We start from the raw sequence: 17,946 nt of genomic DNA on the forward strand, positions 1-17,946 counted from the left end.
AGAACTCAAATACATGGAGGCTAAAGAGCATCCTACTGAAGAATGAATGGGTCAACCAGGAAATTAAAGAAGAATTTAAAAAATACATGGAAACCAATGAAAATGAAAACACAACTATTCAAAATCTTTGGGATGCAGCAAAGGCAGTCCTAAGAGGAAAGTATATAGCAATACAAGCCTTTCTCAAGAAACAAGAAAGGTCTCAAATACAAAACCTAACCCTACACCTAAAGGAGCTGGAGAAAGAACAGCAAAGAAAGCCTAAACCCAGCAGGAGAAGAGAAATAATAAAGATCAGAGCAGAAATCAATGAAATAGAAACCAAAAGAACAGTAGAACAGATGAACGAAACTAGGAGCTGGTTCTTTGAAAGAATTAACAAGATTGATAAACCCCTGGCCAGACTTATCAAAAAGAAAAGAGAAAGGACCCAAATCAACAAAATCATGAATGAAAGAGGAGAAATCACAACCAACACCAAAGAAACACAAACAATTATAAGAACATATTATGAGCAACTCTATGCCACCAAATTAGATAACCTGGAAGAAATGGATGCATTCCTAGAGATGTATCAACTACCAAAACTGAACCAGGAAGAAATAGAAAACCTGAACAGACCTATAACCACTAAGGAAATTGAAGCAGTCATCAAAAATCTCCCAACAAACAAGAGCCCAGGGCCAGATGGCTTCCGAGGGGAATTCTACCAAACATTTCAAGAAGAATTAATACCTATTCTTCTGAAACTGTTCCAAAAAATAGAAATGGAAGGAAAACTTCCAAACTCATTTTATGAGGCCACCATTACCTTGATCCCAAAACCAGACAAAGACCCCATCAAAAAGGAGAATTACAGACCAATATCCCTGATGAACACGGATGCAAAAATTCTCACCAAAATACTAGCCAATAGGATCCAACAGTACATTAAAAGGAGTATTCTCCATGAACAAGTGGGATTTATCCCTGGGCTGCAAGGTTGGTTCAACATCCGCAAATCAATCAATGTGATACAAGACATTAACAAAAGAAAGAACAAGAATCATATGATCCTCTCAATAGATGCAGAAAAAGCTTTTGACAAAGTACAGCATCCTTTCTTGATCAAAACTCTTCAGAGTATAGGGATCAAGGGTACATACCTCAATATCATAAAAGCCATCTATGAAAAACCTACAGCGAATATCATTCTCAATGGGGAAAAACTGAGAGCTTTCCCCCTAAGGTCAGGAATGCGGCAGGGATGTCCACTATCACCACTGCTATTCAACATAGTATTGGAAGTCCTAGCCACAGCAATCAGACAACAAAAAGAAATAAAAGGCATCCAAATTGGCAAAGAAGTCAAACTCTCACTCTTTGCAGATGATATGATACTTTATGTGGAAAACCCAAAAGACTCCACCTCAAAACTGCTAGAACTCATATAGGAATTCAGTAAAGTGGCAGGATATAAAATCAATGCACAGAAGTCAGTGGCATTCCTATACACCAACAACAAGACAGAAGAAAGAGAAATTAAGGAGTCGATCCCATTTACAATTGCACCCAAAACCATAAGATACCTAGGAATAAATCTAACCAAAGAGACAAAGGATCTTTACTCAGAAAACTATAAAATACTCATGAAAGAAATTGAGGAAGACACAAAGAAATGGAAAAACGTTCCATGCTCATGGATTGGAAGAACAAATATTGTGAAGATGTCAATGCTACCTAGAGCAATCTACACAGTCAATGCAATCCCCATCAAAATACCATCCACTTTTTTCAAAGAAATGGAACAAATAATCCTAAAATTTGTATGGAACCAGAAAAGACCCCGCATAGCCAGAGGAATGTTGAAAAAGAAAAGCAAAGCCGGCGGCATCACAATTCCGGACTTCCAGCTCTATTACAAAGCTGTCATCATCAAGACAGCATGGTACTGGCACAAAAACAGACACATAGATCAATGGAACAGAATAGAGAGCCCAGAAATGGACCCTCAACTCTATGGTCAACTAATCTTCGACAAAGCAGGAAAGAATGTCCAATGGAACAAAGACAGTCTCTTCGACAAATGGCGTTCGGAAAATTGGATAGCCACATGCAGAAGAATGAAACTGGACCATTTCCTTACACCACACACAAAAATAAACTCAAAATGGATGAGAGACCTCAATGTGAGACAGGAGTCCATCAAAATCCTAAAGGAGAACACAGGCAGCAACCTCTTCGACCTCAGCCGAAGCAACTTCTTCCTAGAAACATCGCCAAAAGCAAGGGAAGCAAGGGCAAAACTGAACTATTGGGACTTCATCAAGATAAAAACCTTTTGCAAAGCAAAGGAAACAGTCAGCAAAACCAAAAGACAACCGACAGAATGGGAGAAGATATTTGCAAATGATATATCAGATAAAGGGCTAGTATCCAAAATCTATAAAGAACTCATCAAACTCAACACCCAAAGAACAAAGAATCCAATCAAGAAATGGGCAGAAGACATGAACAGACATTTTTCCAAAGAAGACATCCAAATGGCCAACAGACACATGAAAAAGTGCTCAATATTGCTCGGCATCAGGGAAATCCAAATCAAAACCTCAATGAGATACACCTCACACCAGTCAGAATGGCTAAAATTAACAAGTCAGGAAACGACAGATGTTGGCAGGGATGCGGAGAAAGGGGAACCCTCCTACACTGTTGGTGGGAATGCAAGCTGGTGCAGCCACTCTGGAAAACTGTATGGAGGTTCCTCAAACAGTTGAAAATAGAGCTACCATATGATCCAGCAATTACACTACTGGGTATTTACCCCAAAGATACAAAAGTAGGGATCCGAAGGGGTACGTGCACCCCGATGTTTATAGCAGCAATGTCCACAATAGCCAAACTGTGGAAAGAGCCAAGATGTCCATCGACAGATGAATGGATAAAGAAGAGGTGGTATATATATACAATGGAATATTATGCAGCCATCAAAAGGAATGAGATCTTGCCATTTGCAACGACGTGCATGGAACTGGAGGGTATTATGTTGAGTGAAATAAGTCAAACAGAGAAAGACATGTATCATATGATCTCACTGATACGAGGAATTCTTAATCGCAGGAAACAAACTGAGGGTTGCTGGAGTGGGGGGTGGGGTGGGAGGGATGGGGTGACTGGGTGATAGACACTGGGGAGGGTATGTGCTCTGGTAAGCGCTGTGAATGGTGCAAGACTGTTGAATCTCAGATCTGTACCTCTGAAACAAATAATGCAATATATGTTAAGAAAAAAAAAGAAGAAGAAGGTAGCAGGAGGGGAAGAATGAAGCGGGGGAAATCGGAGGGGTAGACGAATCATGAGAGACGATGGACTCTGAAAAACAAACTGAGGGTTCTAGAGGGGAGGGGGGTGGGAGGATGGGTTAGCCCGGTGGTGGGTATTGAGGAGGGCACATTCTGCATGGAGCACTGGGTGTTATGCACAAACAATGAATCATGGAACACTTCATCTAAAATTAGTGATGTAATGTATGGGGATTAACATAAGAATAAAAAAAAAAGAAAGAAAAAAAAAGAGTGGTAGTTTGAAAGAATGAAAAGAACATCAGATAGGGAGGCAAGTCACCAAGTTTGGGTTCTTCCTCTGTCACTCTATAGTTTTGTGGCTTTGGGCCCTTCATTTACTCTCTCTGGGACTTAGTTTCCTCATTTATAAAAAGAAAGTTAAAGAGGTTGGTTGTTAGATTATGCCTAGATTTCAAGTTTTAACACTGTGAGGACTTAAGCATTCTGTGTTTTTGCTAGCTTATTTGTTTTATAATGTTCTTCACAAAATTGTTAGATGGTCTGAGACCTTACAAGTAGAAACAAAGAAAGGGGATTTTTGTCTATACTTCACCTATAGGCAGAAATTCAGGGGGCAAGAATCAGACACTGCTCAACATTTCTTCTTTCTAGAAGATTTTTCTGTCATTCTTGAGAAAATTTTGTATTTTTATTTAAGCACATGGTGACTTGGCTAAAGGAAGCTATAAAAGTCCTGATATCCCAAGACGTAAGCAAACTCCACATAAATCTTGTAATTTTCTTTATTTTATAAGCAATAAGGTAGGTCCTTTAAACACTTACACTGAGCATAAATATTGAAAGCTCTTGGAGTTTGCAGTGGATTGTTTGACCAACCTCTCTGACTTTCAAGGAACTATTTCTGTCTCCTGGGAACAGCTCCCTATCCCCCTGCCCTACACACACCTCCTCACACTCACCCATGTAGCCTCAGGGTGAGTGGGCATCTCTCCACAACGTGGTCACCCTCTGGCCACCGTCTCCTTTCTGGAAATCTGTTCATTTTGAGACTGAGAAAGCATCATGGGAATCATTTGGGAGTAATGTTTGCTTCAGAGCTCAGGATTTTCATGAATGAATCTGGAGGAGGAATAGATTTGGAACTGAGAAAGGGAGAGCTAATTACCTTCAAGGCGTTCGCTGAACATCCCCTTGGCAATGTCCAGCCGGCAGTTGAACATACTGACCTTCAGCTCCCAAAAGAAGCGCCGCCATGGGTTGGAAGTCATCAGAGAACAGGCTGTCCACGAAAGTCAGAGCAGCTGTAGTCACCTAAGGAGAGTGGAAGAGGCCAACAATAGACCCATAGGCAAATAAAAGAGGAGGAAACACAAAGCAAAAGAGACTGTGAAAGATGATCAGGACTTTGGGCCAGGCCTGTATCCCTGTCCTCTGCTCTCTGAGGAATGTCAGAGTCAGGTAAAACCTAGAGTTTTGGGAATTCTGCCTTTGGGCTTCATGAGACCACTCAGGACCTCTCCCTCTTTAAGTCTTAACCAGATTCTCACCTGGAGTGAGGTGAAGTTGAATGCCTTGCTCCAGCAGAGTCTGGCATCTTCCTCCCATTTCCATGATCCCAGAGACAGACTCAAACACAGAAACACTGCTTTGGTTGGGTGAGTATTTTTATGTTTCAGCTCAACAGTCACAGAAAATAAATGGATATGGTTTTGGTTTGAACTACATCCCCCGGGGTTTATTTATGTATTTAAAACATAAGTTTAGTTTTGCCACTGAGTTAAAAAAAAGGGGGGGAGGATAAGTGAGCTCAAGTCAAAATTCACAAAATGTGCAGCTATTGGTATATAGATAACATGTCAATTCCCTAGCTCTTTATTCTTAGCTGTCTCCTTCAGAGAGAAGTGGGTAACATTTTACTCTTTACTAGAAAGGTCTATGAAAAAATAGGTTACTTATTATTCCTCTTCTATTTTCCTCTGAGTGAAGGGGAATATTCCTAAATTTAGTAAAGTCCAAGTAGGTCTTCTTTTCCTTGTCATGTTGTTCCTGTTTCCTTCATGATCTGGCACAACTCTTGTGGTCATACGGGGGAGTTATTTTTGCGGCAAAGTGTTACTGCTTCTTTTTCTGCCTGAGTGTTAAGGACAGAACCTAGGTAGTAATCCTGGAGACTCCTGCCCTTGGCAGAAGAACAATGATGAGGTTAATGAAGTGTCAGAAGACGGCAAAATCCGCTCCATTGTTACGCTCTCCAACTTTTTAATTAGGAGTCCTGATGAATGGCTTGCTTGTAAAACATTCTTTCACTGGGTGACACCCCCGCCCAGTCAGGAAAGGTGAGGAAGTACATGATGAGATAAAGCAGGGCAGTCTGTCTCTGTCTGCTTTATCCTATGTGGGTCCGGCTCACATCCAGCGCCCGTAGCTGCCTGTGGCTGCCATAAATCATGTCCCAGGGGCTCCCAGAGGCCGGAGCTGCCAGTGTAGCATGAATTACCATGGAAACATGAGATAGCTGGGAGCCGTCTGTTACCATGTTCTTCCTGCAGACCCTTGGTTTACATCCAGAGTTTCCCACAGCTTTTTTTGGTGCGCTTTCTAGATGGAGCCTTAAGATTTGGGCTCTTATGGGATTGTCTGCTTCCAGGTACTCATAGTCATGAACCCAGAAGGTTTTCTGGAGCTGTCATTATTGAACAACCTAGGACACTCATGAGAGAACCCAAATTTCGCCAAGTTTTTACCTCAGAGGAAGTACTCTAAATGTTTTCCTCATTGTGTTGTGATAGATGTGTGTTCTGATCATTTCCAGGACCCTGTGGACATTATCCCTGGGACATAGCCACCTTTCTTTTCCCAAGTGAATAGAGTTTTGTTCAGGAAAGGTATCCAGGCTAGAAAGACAGTGTGATTTTATGTGGATGGATGAGGTGCAGGGAGAAGAATCCCTTCTAGGAATAGAAATATGGACGCTTCATTATAATTGTACAAAACATATTTTCCAGACTGTGATCTTTGGACATTTTGAGAGGGAGGGGAGTATGGGGGGCCCAGGAGAGGCTATAACTCTCCGTTCTCTCCAGCCCCTGCTGATCTCTATTTGTCTCTTCTAGATACCTCATATAAATAGAATCATAAAGCATTTGTCCTCTTGTGTCTGGCCTGTTCCACTTAACATAATGTTTTCAAGGTTCATCTATGTTGTGATGTAGTATGTGTCAGTATTTCCTTCCTTTTTATGGCTGCACAGTATTCCCTTGTATTTAGATACTGCATTTTGTTGATGCATTCCTCTGTTGATAGACACTGGGTTGCTTCTACTTTGGGCCATTGTGAATAATACTGTGAACATGGGGGCACTAGTATCTGAGTCCTTGCTTTCTGTTCTTTGACCACCCCCACTTTTTATTTAAATTGGTGGGATGGTCGTGTATGTGGGAATCCTCATTTCTAAGAATCTGGTGTTTTGTCTGAATCTAGCTGTCATTGTTCTTTGTATCTAGCATTCTTAAGGTATTTGAGGAATTCTACCCTTTTTTTTTTTTTTTAAGATTTTATTTATTTATTTGAGAGAGAGAACAGCGGAGGGGAGAGGCAGAGGGAGAAGCAGTCTCCCCACTGAGCAAGGTGCCCAATGCAGGATTCGATCCCAGGACCCTGGGATCATGACCTGAGCCCAAGGCAGCTGCTCAACCAACTGAGCCATGCAGGTGCCTCTCAGTATTCTGGGAGGTGGAGGAAGGCAGTCATAGTTTGGGTATGGGCAAAGTGGGCTTCAGATAATGGGCAGGGGTCCACCAGTGGAGCCTCTGTGCATACCTTTCTCAGGTTGTGGTATAACACCTGGGTTGAAGTGGTCTTTTTTTTTTCTAAGGTATTTATTTGAGATAGAGAGAGCACAAGCAGGGGGAGTTGCAGAGGGAGAAGGGGAAGCAGACTCCCTGCTGAACCAGAGCCCAAAGCGGGACTTGATCCCAGGACCCTGAGATCATGACCTGGGCCAAAGGCAGACACTTAACCAACTGTGCCACCCAGGCTCCCCTGAAGTGGTCTTGGTAAGTGTTTCACATGATGTACTTTATCTGGCCTTTGCTACATTTTATCACAGAGTTTGCCGAGCCATTAGGAGAGGACTTAAGGTTAAGGACGAAAGTACCTAGTGAGAAGTGACTTTCTCACTCTGAAGGATCTGCTTTTTTTTTTTTTTTTTTTTAAGATTTTTATTCATTTGAGAGACAGCAAGAGTTGGGGGAGGGGCAGAGGCAGAGGGAGAAGCAGGCTCCCCACTGAGCAGGGGGCTCCATCCCAGGACCTCAGGATCATGACCTGAGCGGAAGGCAGATGCTTAACCGACTGAGCCACCCAGGCGCCCCCTGAAGGATCTGCTTTTATTTGTAAGAAATGTCTGAACCTACCCAGTCTCAGATAGCTCAGCTAATTCCTTACCCATTTAGAATAATTGGCAATAGGGCCAGTCAACTACAAGAAGTACCGGAAACAGATTATGATTACCCTCAAGCATGTACCTTTGGGACCAAGAGCTTAAAAGACTTTCCTTAATTAAGGGAGATAGCTATAACTTATTTTTAAGTAGCTTCATTGTATACAGTAGGGGCTAAAGTCATTTTTTAAAATGGTTGTTTTTTTCAAGTGGTGAAAAGTTCATCCTCTAGTGTTGCTAGTTTGCTTATTAAATTTCTCTTTCTAAAAAAAATTTTTATTCTTTTTTTAGAGAGAGAAGGGTGGGGGAGGGGCAGAGGGAGAGAGAGAGAGAGAATCCCAAGCAAGCTCCACTCCCAGTGAGGAGCCCTATGCTGGGCTCATGACCATGAGATCATGACCAGAGCCGAAATCAAGAGTTAGATGCTTAACTGACTGAGCCACCCTGGTGCCCCTTAAATTTCTCTTGACAAACATTATAAAGATAGTTCAATTTCATCCAAGCCTTTCTTACCATAAATTACCATCTCATAAAGATTAAAACTGTAAGATTTTGGTTTAAATAGCTGAACCTGCTTTCTTGGTAGACTAAATATATAGGGGTTTCTTTGTTTTTTTATGTTATAAGCATTCTTTTGCCCCTAAAGAATGACAAACCCTCCCCTTTATCACCATCCTGCTACAGCCTGCCACCAAGACTAAGGTTCTCACCCTGGAGCAACTCCTTTGGCTTAAAACCCTTCATTTCCAGGAAGCTGTTAAATCTAAGGGTAGTGTTGGTGTTGGTAGAGGTGGTGTGTGTGTGTTTCTATTTCAGGGAGGATCTCTAAAAGGGACTGTATACCTATTCTGGATCGCCTGGACATTCACCCCATCGCTATAACATCGTTATAGCTCCCAGGTTTGCATGGGAATTTATGCTTACACTGGGAGCAAGGGAAGGCCATTGACTTCCCATCGCAGGGTCGACTTAAGGGAAGACATTATGTAGAAATTGAGTCTTAGGAGGTCCACGCCAGCAGAGGTGTTCCAAACTCAAAAGCCTGATGTGATCACTACCTTTTTCATTACAGGCAAAGACTCAGCCAAGAGCCAGCTTGTAGATTCCAAGTTCATTAGGACTTTTTTCTTGAAAAGAAATTTTTTTAGTATTGTATTTTAAATTTCAAAATGATGGAACAGAAGTTAAAATGGGTTTATTATCAAAGAGGACAAATTACAACAATAGTAATAATAATTTATAAAGCCCATTTTAGTGCTGGGCACTGGGCTAAGTACTCCCCTCCTCTTGTTGCATTTAATCCTCACAACATTCCTGATTTGGGTTTCACCTCTTCATTTTAGAGGGGAGGGGTGGGGGCTTAAAGATATTAAGTCATTTGCCCAAATCACACAGTGGGCTTTCAACCCAGGCAGCCTGACTCTCTGCTCTGAGCCTGCTTCAGTGAAGGAAAAGACACACAACGGTATCTTTCTGCTCTGAAACACAATTTTAGGAGCACCTGGGTGGCTCAGTCAGTTAAGTGTCTGCCTTCGGCTCAGGCCATGGTCCCGGGGTCCTGGGATCAAGCCCCCCCCAATCAGACTCCCTGCTCAGCAGGGAGTCTGCTTCTCCCTCTCCTCCTCGATCATACTCTCTTGCTATCTCTCTCTCTCATATAAATAAAATTTTTAAAAAATAAACACAGTTTTAGCCATTCATCTCAGCAAATTAGTATCATCTGCCACACATATCTATATTTTAGATTTTATTGTCATAATTTTGCTTATAATTTCTTTATAAGTTAATCATATGTATTTATGAATTTGTCTTGGTTTAATAGTTGTGTAAGAACGATAAGCATAAGAGTTTATGCCTAGTTTTATATATTTGTGTGTATTTAAGTAATATTATAATAAAAATAGCTTAGGTCAATACTGGCAACCCACAGCATCGAGTCATTAACACCCTCAGCACATTAACACTGTTTACTTTAAATAAAATCCCTTAATAGCCCAAGAGACTGGACATATTTGATGGACTGGGAGTGAAGAGGTAATGAGAAGCCTCAAAACAGAAGGTGTGTTCAGAAATAGCTCTGCAGCTGGGTGCAAGGTACCCAGGGGGAGCAGGAGAGGTCGAAATCTATTTTCTCTCAGTACTTTGAAGACCGGATTCTACTCTGTGTTGGCCACTACTGTTGGGTTGAAAAGTCTGCTGCCAGTGTAAATGCCACTTCGTAGGCAATCCCTCTTTCCGCCACCTGTTTTGAAGACACTCTCCGTGGTTTTCTCCCCCCTCACAGCTCTTGGTCTAGATGTGGCTGTAGTTCTGTTTCTACTCTGCAGGACTCCATGTGCTTCCTGAAACGTAGGATTCATGTCTTTCATCAACTTTGGAAAATTCTCAGTAAAAATCCCTTCAAATACTATCTGTCCACATTTCCATTCTGTCATACTACAGCTCCTCCTCTCATTCTCTTCTCCCTGACCTCTTGATTTCACCATGTTACATTCCGGTTAATTTCTTCAGATTTATTTTTTTCTTTATCCATATTCTCTCCCATATGTCCAGTATAATATTTAGCCCATTTGTTAGGACTTTTTTTTTTTTTTTTTAGAGAGAGAGAGAGTGTGTGTGTGTGTAAGCCAGGGCAGGGGGGCAGAGGAAGAGGGAGAGAGAGAATCTTAAGCAGGCTCCATGCCCAGTGCAGAGCCTGATGTGGCGGCTTGATCTCATGACCCTCAGATCATGACCTGTAGCCAGAATCAGGAGTTAGATGCTTAACTGACTGAGCCACCCAGGCTCCCCTTCTTAGTTTTTTTTTAAATGGAAGAGAGAGGTATAGTTCATCATTTACATTTTTAAATAACTTTATTGAGATCATTTATGTACAACAAAACATACCCACTTAAACTGTATAATTAGATGGGTTCTGATGAATGTATATGCCCATGAAACCCCCACCACAATCAAAATACAGAACATTTCCATCACTCCTAAGAGTTTCCTTATTCCCCTTTGGTAAGTTTTCAGCAATTCCTTCTTCAAATATTTTTTTCTACCCTTTTTTTTCTTTCTCCTCTTCCTTTGGAGTTCCGGTTGTATGTGTATTGCAACATTTGTATATTGTTCCCTCAGGTCTCTGAGGTTCTCCTCAATTTACCTTAATCTTTATTCTTTCTGTTTCTTGGTACTCTTGTTGCCCTACAAGTTCACTGATTCTTTCTTCGGCCATTCTCAATAGATAATTGAGCCCATGTAATAAACTTTTTAAATTTCAGTTTTTGTGCTTTTCGGATCTAGAATTTCCTTTTTTTTTTTCTCAGTTTCCGTTTTTCTTTTGAGAATTCCTAGCTGTCCATTCAATACGATACCATATTTTCCTTTACTTCTTTGAACATACTTATAATAATTGCTTTAAAGTCTGCTAAATTCAACATGTGGAGGCATTCAGAGTCAGTTCCTATTGGCTGCCTTTTCCCCTGAATACAGAGCACACTTAACATTTCTTGGTATATCTAGTAATTTCTGGTTGAAAATTGAGCCTTACAGATGATACATTATGGCAACTCTAGATTCTCTTTCGTTCTTCTGAGGTGCATTTTGTTTTCTAGTAGGCAATTAACTTGTCTGGACTTCAGTGTTACTTTTGTCTCCCTTAGAGTATGCAGCATTGAATATCTCTGTTCTTATGGCTTCTCATTGCTACTTTTCCCACCTAATCCTTTGGGAGTTTTCCACTTCTTGTAATGTAGTGTTTAGTGAAGGATTTCAACAGAGATAGAGGTCACTCTCTTTGATTTTCTTGCTTTTAGTGATTCCCCTCTTCTTAATTTCTAGCTATTTTGGCTGGTCTGGGGCTCTGTCTCTGACCTTTCAGGCCTGTAAGATCAACTTTCTGGTACCTGACTTGTGCATGTTTGGGAAGTTAACTCAATTTTGGAAAAAAGGCAGCAAACTCACAGATAGGGCAGCACACAGTTTTTTTTACTCAAGAGCAGATTGCTTTCTGGTTTCTGCCCACTTTTTCCCTAGGCCTCTTAGTGCCTCTTCCCACACATGCGTAGTTTAGCTCTTGGCCCAGAAGTTGGGCAGAGTTTATACTCAGAGTTTTATACTCTTTCTGTGGTTTTTCTGCTGCCAGTACTTTTCCTGTAGATTTCTAGCTACGTTTTCAGCCTTGAACTCTGATCTTTGGCACCTTAGCTGGTAAGGCTGTGGTTTTCCACTGCTATTTTTTTGTTTTTTGTTTTTTGTTTTTGTTTTTGTTTTTGTTTTTGTTTTTTACAACTAGAGCTGTAAGGGTTGGGCATCATCCTCAGTCCGGGAAGACATAAACTCTCAATTCTGACCCCTTCCTGTGGCAGTTTATTGAGATTAAACTCTCTTGCTTCTGTCTGCTTTTGGACTCTCTCCACAGTCCAAAATTTTACTTAGATGTCCTCTAAAACATATTTCTTTAGTCTTATTTCTATTATTGTTATCTATGGGAGGGCTTCATGTCTGCTTCACTCCTCTGACATTTCTGGAAGCAATCTACCCATTAGGTTTTTAATTTCAGTATCTCTGTTGTTCATTTGGAATTTTATTTCATTCCTTTCTGAGTTAAACCCACCTGGTGTTCATGATAGTTTTTTTATTTCTCACACTGTAAGTCCCTTTTGAAAAAATGTATTGACCACTTTAAATGTACTTCTTGATGGTCTGTATCCAGTTAGTACCCGAAAGTCCAGTGTCTGAAGTGCTTGAGTATTCCACAGCACCATTTTTGTCCATTGACTCCCTCTTGTTCAACTTTTTATAAGTAATTTTTGTTTTGTTTTGTTTGAGAGAGAGAGAGAGAAAGAGAGCGTGTGTGGGCAGGAGAGGGGCAGAGGGAGAGAGAAAATCTTCAGCAGCCTCCGTGCTTAGCTCAGAGCCTGAGGCAGGGCTCTATCTCATGACCCTGAGATCATGCCCTGAGCTGAAACCAAGAGTCAGACACTTAACCAACTGAATCACCCAGTTGCCCAGTAATTCTTGGATTGTTTGCTTGTACTTGGTGTCTAAAGAATATCATGGACCACTCTCTTACATTAATTTCTAAGGGTATGGGTTCCTAGATGAAGCAAGTAGTATAAGTTTGTAGTCCAATTCTGCTTGAGGACAGGCTCATGATTATAGCTTCTTAGAGGGAGACTTTCCTTTCTCATGATACAGGCCTGAGCACAGCCATATCCCCAAGCCATGGGATAGATTATTTTTCCCTTGATCCATCCCATCACTGACAGTACAGCTCTTTGAAACTCCTGGTTGGTAGTAGTCTCAGTAATAGTTTCTGCTTACTTCCAGCTCAAGATCTCTCCTTTGTCACCTCAGCCCACCAGAGGCTTTTAAAACTTTATCTACTTGATTACCATGAGAAATGAGATGAACTTCTAATACTGCCAGTTCCCACTTACTGCTCTGATTTTTTATTTCCTAATTGACTTGACCTTCTACTCTAGAAAGTTTTAAACAGAAAAAATACTAAAAGAATGCAGGGCGCCTGGGTGGCTCAGAGGGTTAAGTGTCTGCCTTCGGCTCAGGTCATGATCCCAGGGTCCTGGGATCGAGTTCCACATCGGGCTCCCTGCTAGGTGGGGAGCCTGCTTCTCCCTCTGCCTCTGCCTCTCTCTCTCTCTGACTCTCATGAATAAATAAATAAAACATTTAAAAAAATGCAATAAACTCCCATACCCCCACCTCCTATATTTATTCATTGTTAACATTTTGCCTATTTGCTTTTGTGTGTCTGTGTTTGCTGAACCATTGTAAATTATATATATCATGATATTTTACCCCTGAATATGTTATTATGCGTCTCCAAAAATGAGGGTTTTCTTTACAAGATTGTAGTACTATTTAATACCTAACAAAGTGTATTAATCAGGATTCTCCAGAGGAATTGTGTGTGTGTGTGTGTGTGTGTGTAGAGAGAGAGAATGTATGTGTGTGTAGAAGGGGTAGGAGAGGAAAAGAAATTTTGCCAGAAAATTCTCTAGAACCAAAAGTCATGTATTTCTAGACTGAAAGGGCCCACCACTAACCTACTGCAATGTATGGAAAATATCTGCAGCAAGGCGCATTATTCTAATACTTCAAATACTGGAGCCAGAGAAGATAATGAAAACTTCCAGAGAGGAAAAGAGGTAACATTCAATGATCAGGAATCAGAATGGCATTACACTCCCTCATGTCAGCACTGTAAGCTTAAGGGACAACAGAGCAATGCCTTCATGTTCCTGAGGGAGGGTAATTTACAACTGAGACTTCCATACCTGGCTAGACTAGCAAATGAAGACCGAAACACCTTCTAAATAGTAACTTTCCATTTACCATTTGTGAAAAAAGCTACTAGAGGTAATATTAAATAGCCCAGGGGCTAAATCAAGAAAGAAGATTGCATGGGATCCTGGCATAGCAAATCTAAAATAGGAGAGAGGCACGAGGAATCCCAGGAAAATATTGGTGGGAAGCCACAGGGTAATGGTGCTGCCAAGGCCCTCACAGATCTGAGGGCTCCAGGAGGGATGTCTCAATGAAAATCAAAATGATAAAAAATGTGGTTGATTGTATTGAGAGGCTTCTTAGAGCTTGTCTGAAAGTTTGAGGCTAAATTAATGATGAGTAAGCTGAAAATGGAGGAAATGAAAGATAGACACTTGTATGAAAAATGACATGAAATCATCCCCTTGCTTATATGTAACTAATAATTACAACATTTTACTAATGTGAACATTGAATCTTGAACTAACCAGTGATGTGACTCTTTAGGGATGATGAGAAGGGCCCTGGGCTGGGATAGAGGTTATGTAAATAACTGGTGGGCATATAGTATAAAAAGCTAAATCTGTATCTTCCATAGAATGAAACTAATAGGTACTGTTTAATAGATACTGTTTAGAAATACAAAGTAAGTATCAGGAGATATATCTAGAAGAAATAAAAGTGGTTGTATCTGGAGAGCAGGAACCAGGAGTACAATGGGAAAGGGTACTACTGCTATAAATTTTGTAATACTGTGTTTTTAAAACTGTGTGCCTGCTTTAGTTTGATTTTATTAAATATAAAAAATTCATTAATTTCAGAATTTTCTTTTTTTTTTTTTTTTTAGGATTTTATTTATATATTTGACAGAGACAGCGAGAGAGGGAACACAAGCAGGGGGAGTGGGAGAGAGAGAAGCAGGCTTCCCGCGGAGCAGGGAGCCCGATGTGGGGCTCGATCCCAGGACCCCGGGATCGTGAACTGAGCTGAAGGCAGACGCTTAACGACTGAGCCACCTGGGCGCCCCCAGAATTTTCAATACTCTTTGTAATTAATTAACTGTGACACACATAAAGATGCATCGTAACATCATCATATTGGTAAACATCTAAGTATGCTTTACCTTCTTCAAGGGCAGAATATTCCACCTCCTAAATTTCCACTGTCCAATGCAGTAGCCCCCAGGCATGCATAACTATTTTAATTAAAATTAAATAAAATTCGGGCGCCTGAGTGGCTCAGTCGGTTAAGCGACTGCCTTTGGCTCAGGTCATGATCCTGGAGTCCCGGGATCGAGTCCCGCATTGGGCTCCCTGCTCGGCGGGGAGTCTGCTTCTCCCCTGACCCTCCCCCCTCTCATGTACTCACTCTCTCTCATTCTCTCTCTCTCAAATAAATAAAATCTTTAAAAAAAATTAAATAAAATTCAAACTTCACTGCTTTAGTTGTACTAGTCACATTTCCAAGTGCTCAGTAGCCACGCACGGCTGGTGGCTATCGTATTGGATCGCACTGTCTTAAATCATTCTCAGATTCGTCTCTTCTTCCCAGCTCACTGCCAGTCTTTTTGAGGCAGTATGCAGTAGCAATTGAAGGAATGGGCTCTGGAGTCACAATACATGAGATCCAGCATGGGCTTCATCATCTCCTAGCTATGTACCTTGGGGCGTATCACATAACCTCTCAGTGCCTCAGTTTCCCCATCCGTAAGACAAGGATAGTAATAGCACTGGCACCTCCTGAGGGTTGTAAGGATAGACCGTGATCATGCATTTACAGGAGATGCTTAGCATCATGTCTGGTCCATGGTAAGCACTCAGAAAAGGTTACCTACTACAGCTAGTATTATTGTCATCGTCATCATCATTGTCATCATCATGCCCTGCCGCATATCTCTTCAAGCCACTTCTGAGCTCGCATGCAGCCTTGTTGGACAGTCCCCATACAGACCAACAGCTTCCCCTCCAGAGCCTGCCTCTCTTTTTTTCTCTGCCTGAGGACTTCCTTGGATGTTAAAGAAGTTTGCTCAGTCTGGAGGCACAGCAGCTCAAAAGTACGGGGATTTACACCTCCAGGGGAAGCCCTCAGCTGGAGAAGGGTGGCATCACTGGACAAGTATCCCACTTCCATGATTGGGGTAATTCTGAGGTGTCTTCTCCACAGCCTCGCAGGGACCCTGGTGGAATTGAGCCTCACTTGTCCACACCAGTGACCTGTTCCATGAGGCATGGCTGGCCCTTCTCCTATCCCTGTCTTATTTTCCCCTCCCGCACTTGTGCTTTTGGGGATCTCCTCCCAGCCTGTGCCCAAGTCATGGTCTCAGGGTCTGTTTTGGGGGAACTGACATTAAAATCATCACCCTCATCACTGTCATCAGCTCAGGTCCTCCTCATCCCAAGACCACACTCTTTTATTTTTGAAGATTTATTTATTTATTAGAGAGCGCAAGTGGGTGCATGGTGGGGAGGGGCAGAGGGCGAGGGAGACAGAGAATCCCAAGCAAACTCCCCAAAGAGTGTGGAACCCAATGCAGGGCTTGATCCCACTACCCTGAGATCATGACTTGAGCCAAAACCAAGAATCGGATGCTTAAACTGAATCAACCACCCAGTGCCCCCCAAGACCACACTCTTACAGTAGCTTTCTGACAGGTTTTCCCATCTTCTTTTCCACACAACAGCCAGAGGTATCTCAGCTTAATATAACTGTAGAAGTATGACCTACCTGCAGAATGTCTCCACTGGTTTCTTCTTGCCCAAAGATAGAATTTAAGCTTAGTCCTGCAATAAAGAATATTCACAAATTCCCCAAAGCCTACCTTACTAGCTTCACCTCTGGCTGGTTGTGCTGTTCACCATCCTCTAAACACACCATTCTCCTCTGTCTTTCTGTGTCCTAACGTGTGCTGTCTCCTGTGATTGGAGTAATGATCATAACAGTAATAATTAAACACTTACCCTGCACCAAGCAGTGTTCTGTGCAGTCTACACTGATTAGCTCATTTCATCCTCACCATAACCTTGTGAGGGAGGTTTGTTTTTTTTGTTTTTTTTAAAAGATTTTATTTATTTATTTGACAGAGAGAGACACAGTGAGAGAGGAACACAAGCAGGGGGAGTGGAAGAGGGAGAGGCAGGCCTCCCACTGAGCAGGGAGCCCGATGCAGGGCTTGATCCCAGGACCCTGGGATCATGAACTGAGCCGAAGGCAGGCGCTTAACGACTGAGCCACCCAGGCGCCCCATGAGGGAGGTTTTAATGTTCTCCCTGTGTTAGAGATGCAGAAACCACATACTGAATAGTGGAGTTGGGTCACTCCCAGCTTGTGCCCTATACCTGGAAGGAAAGTGACATCACATGCACACACAGTTCACTTAAAAGAAATCAACTTTACCAACTCAGGAGAGAGAGAGCGTGGGGGAGGGAGGAAGGAGAAAGATAACAGTAAATACTATGGGTGATCTGTCTGACATTCTACTCCTGTGTCTATTTAACCCCACGGAGTGAGGGGAGGCAAGAGTCTGCTGCTATCCTGGTTTTCCAGGCCTCTCGTACTGGGAGCACCTGGCTGGCTGAATGTGATTACAGGGCTTAATTATTCAGTGCTCATAGCCCCCCCCCCCCCAAATGCATGCCAGTTCCTCACTGAGATATGGTACGTCCATCTCTCTGGGGGCTTTTCAGGACTGAGTTTGACCATGGGGGGACTGACTCCTCTTTGTAAGTGGACTCTCTCGTTCCTAATCCATGAGTGAGGTGAGACTCCATCATCCTACTTCCCTCTCCCCATTCCCCATGGTCCCCCCTTTTCCTGCTTTCTTCCCTGCCTGGTAGACACCTGCTCATCTCTTCTGACATAGGTCAGACATCACCTCCTCTGGAAAGCTTTCTCTAACTCCCCCAGGAGGAATTTTCCCTTCTGCCCATGCTCCTAGAGCACCCTGCATGCATT

The 17,946-nt window shown here is 42.1% G+C and overlaps 1 protein-coding gene across 1 annotated transcript in view; it reads right to left on the reverse strand.

The window, feature by feature from the left end:
• Window positions 1–4,185: 4,185 nt before the first annotated feature.
• Window positions 4,186–17,946, reverse strand: part of FGF1 (fibroblast growth factor 1) — a 118,006-nt gene continuing 104,245 nt past the window's right edge. The window contains exons 4-5 of the mRNA XM_035014368.1: window positions 4,511–4,595; window positions 4,186–4,403 (exon numbers count right to left, since the gene is read on the reverse strand). Coding sequence (XP_034870259.1) covers window positions 4,552–4,595 — 44 coding nt within the window. The 3' untranslated portion in view covers window positions 4,186–4,403; window positions 4,511–4,551. The remainder of the gene's footprint in view (window positions 4,404–4,510; window positions 4,596–17,946) is intronic.

This window comes from Mirounga leonina, unplaced genomic scaffold (genome assembly GCF_011800145.1).
Source record: "Mirounga leonina isolate KUSES-001 unplaced genomic scaffold, KU_Mleo_1.0 Mir_168, whole genome shotgun sequence".
Lineage (NCBI taxonomy): Eukaryota > Metazoa > Chordata > Mammalia > Carnivora > Phocidae > Mirounga > Mirounga leonina.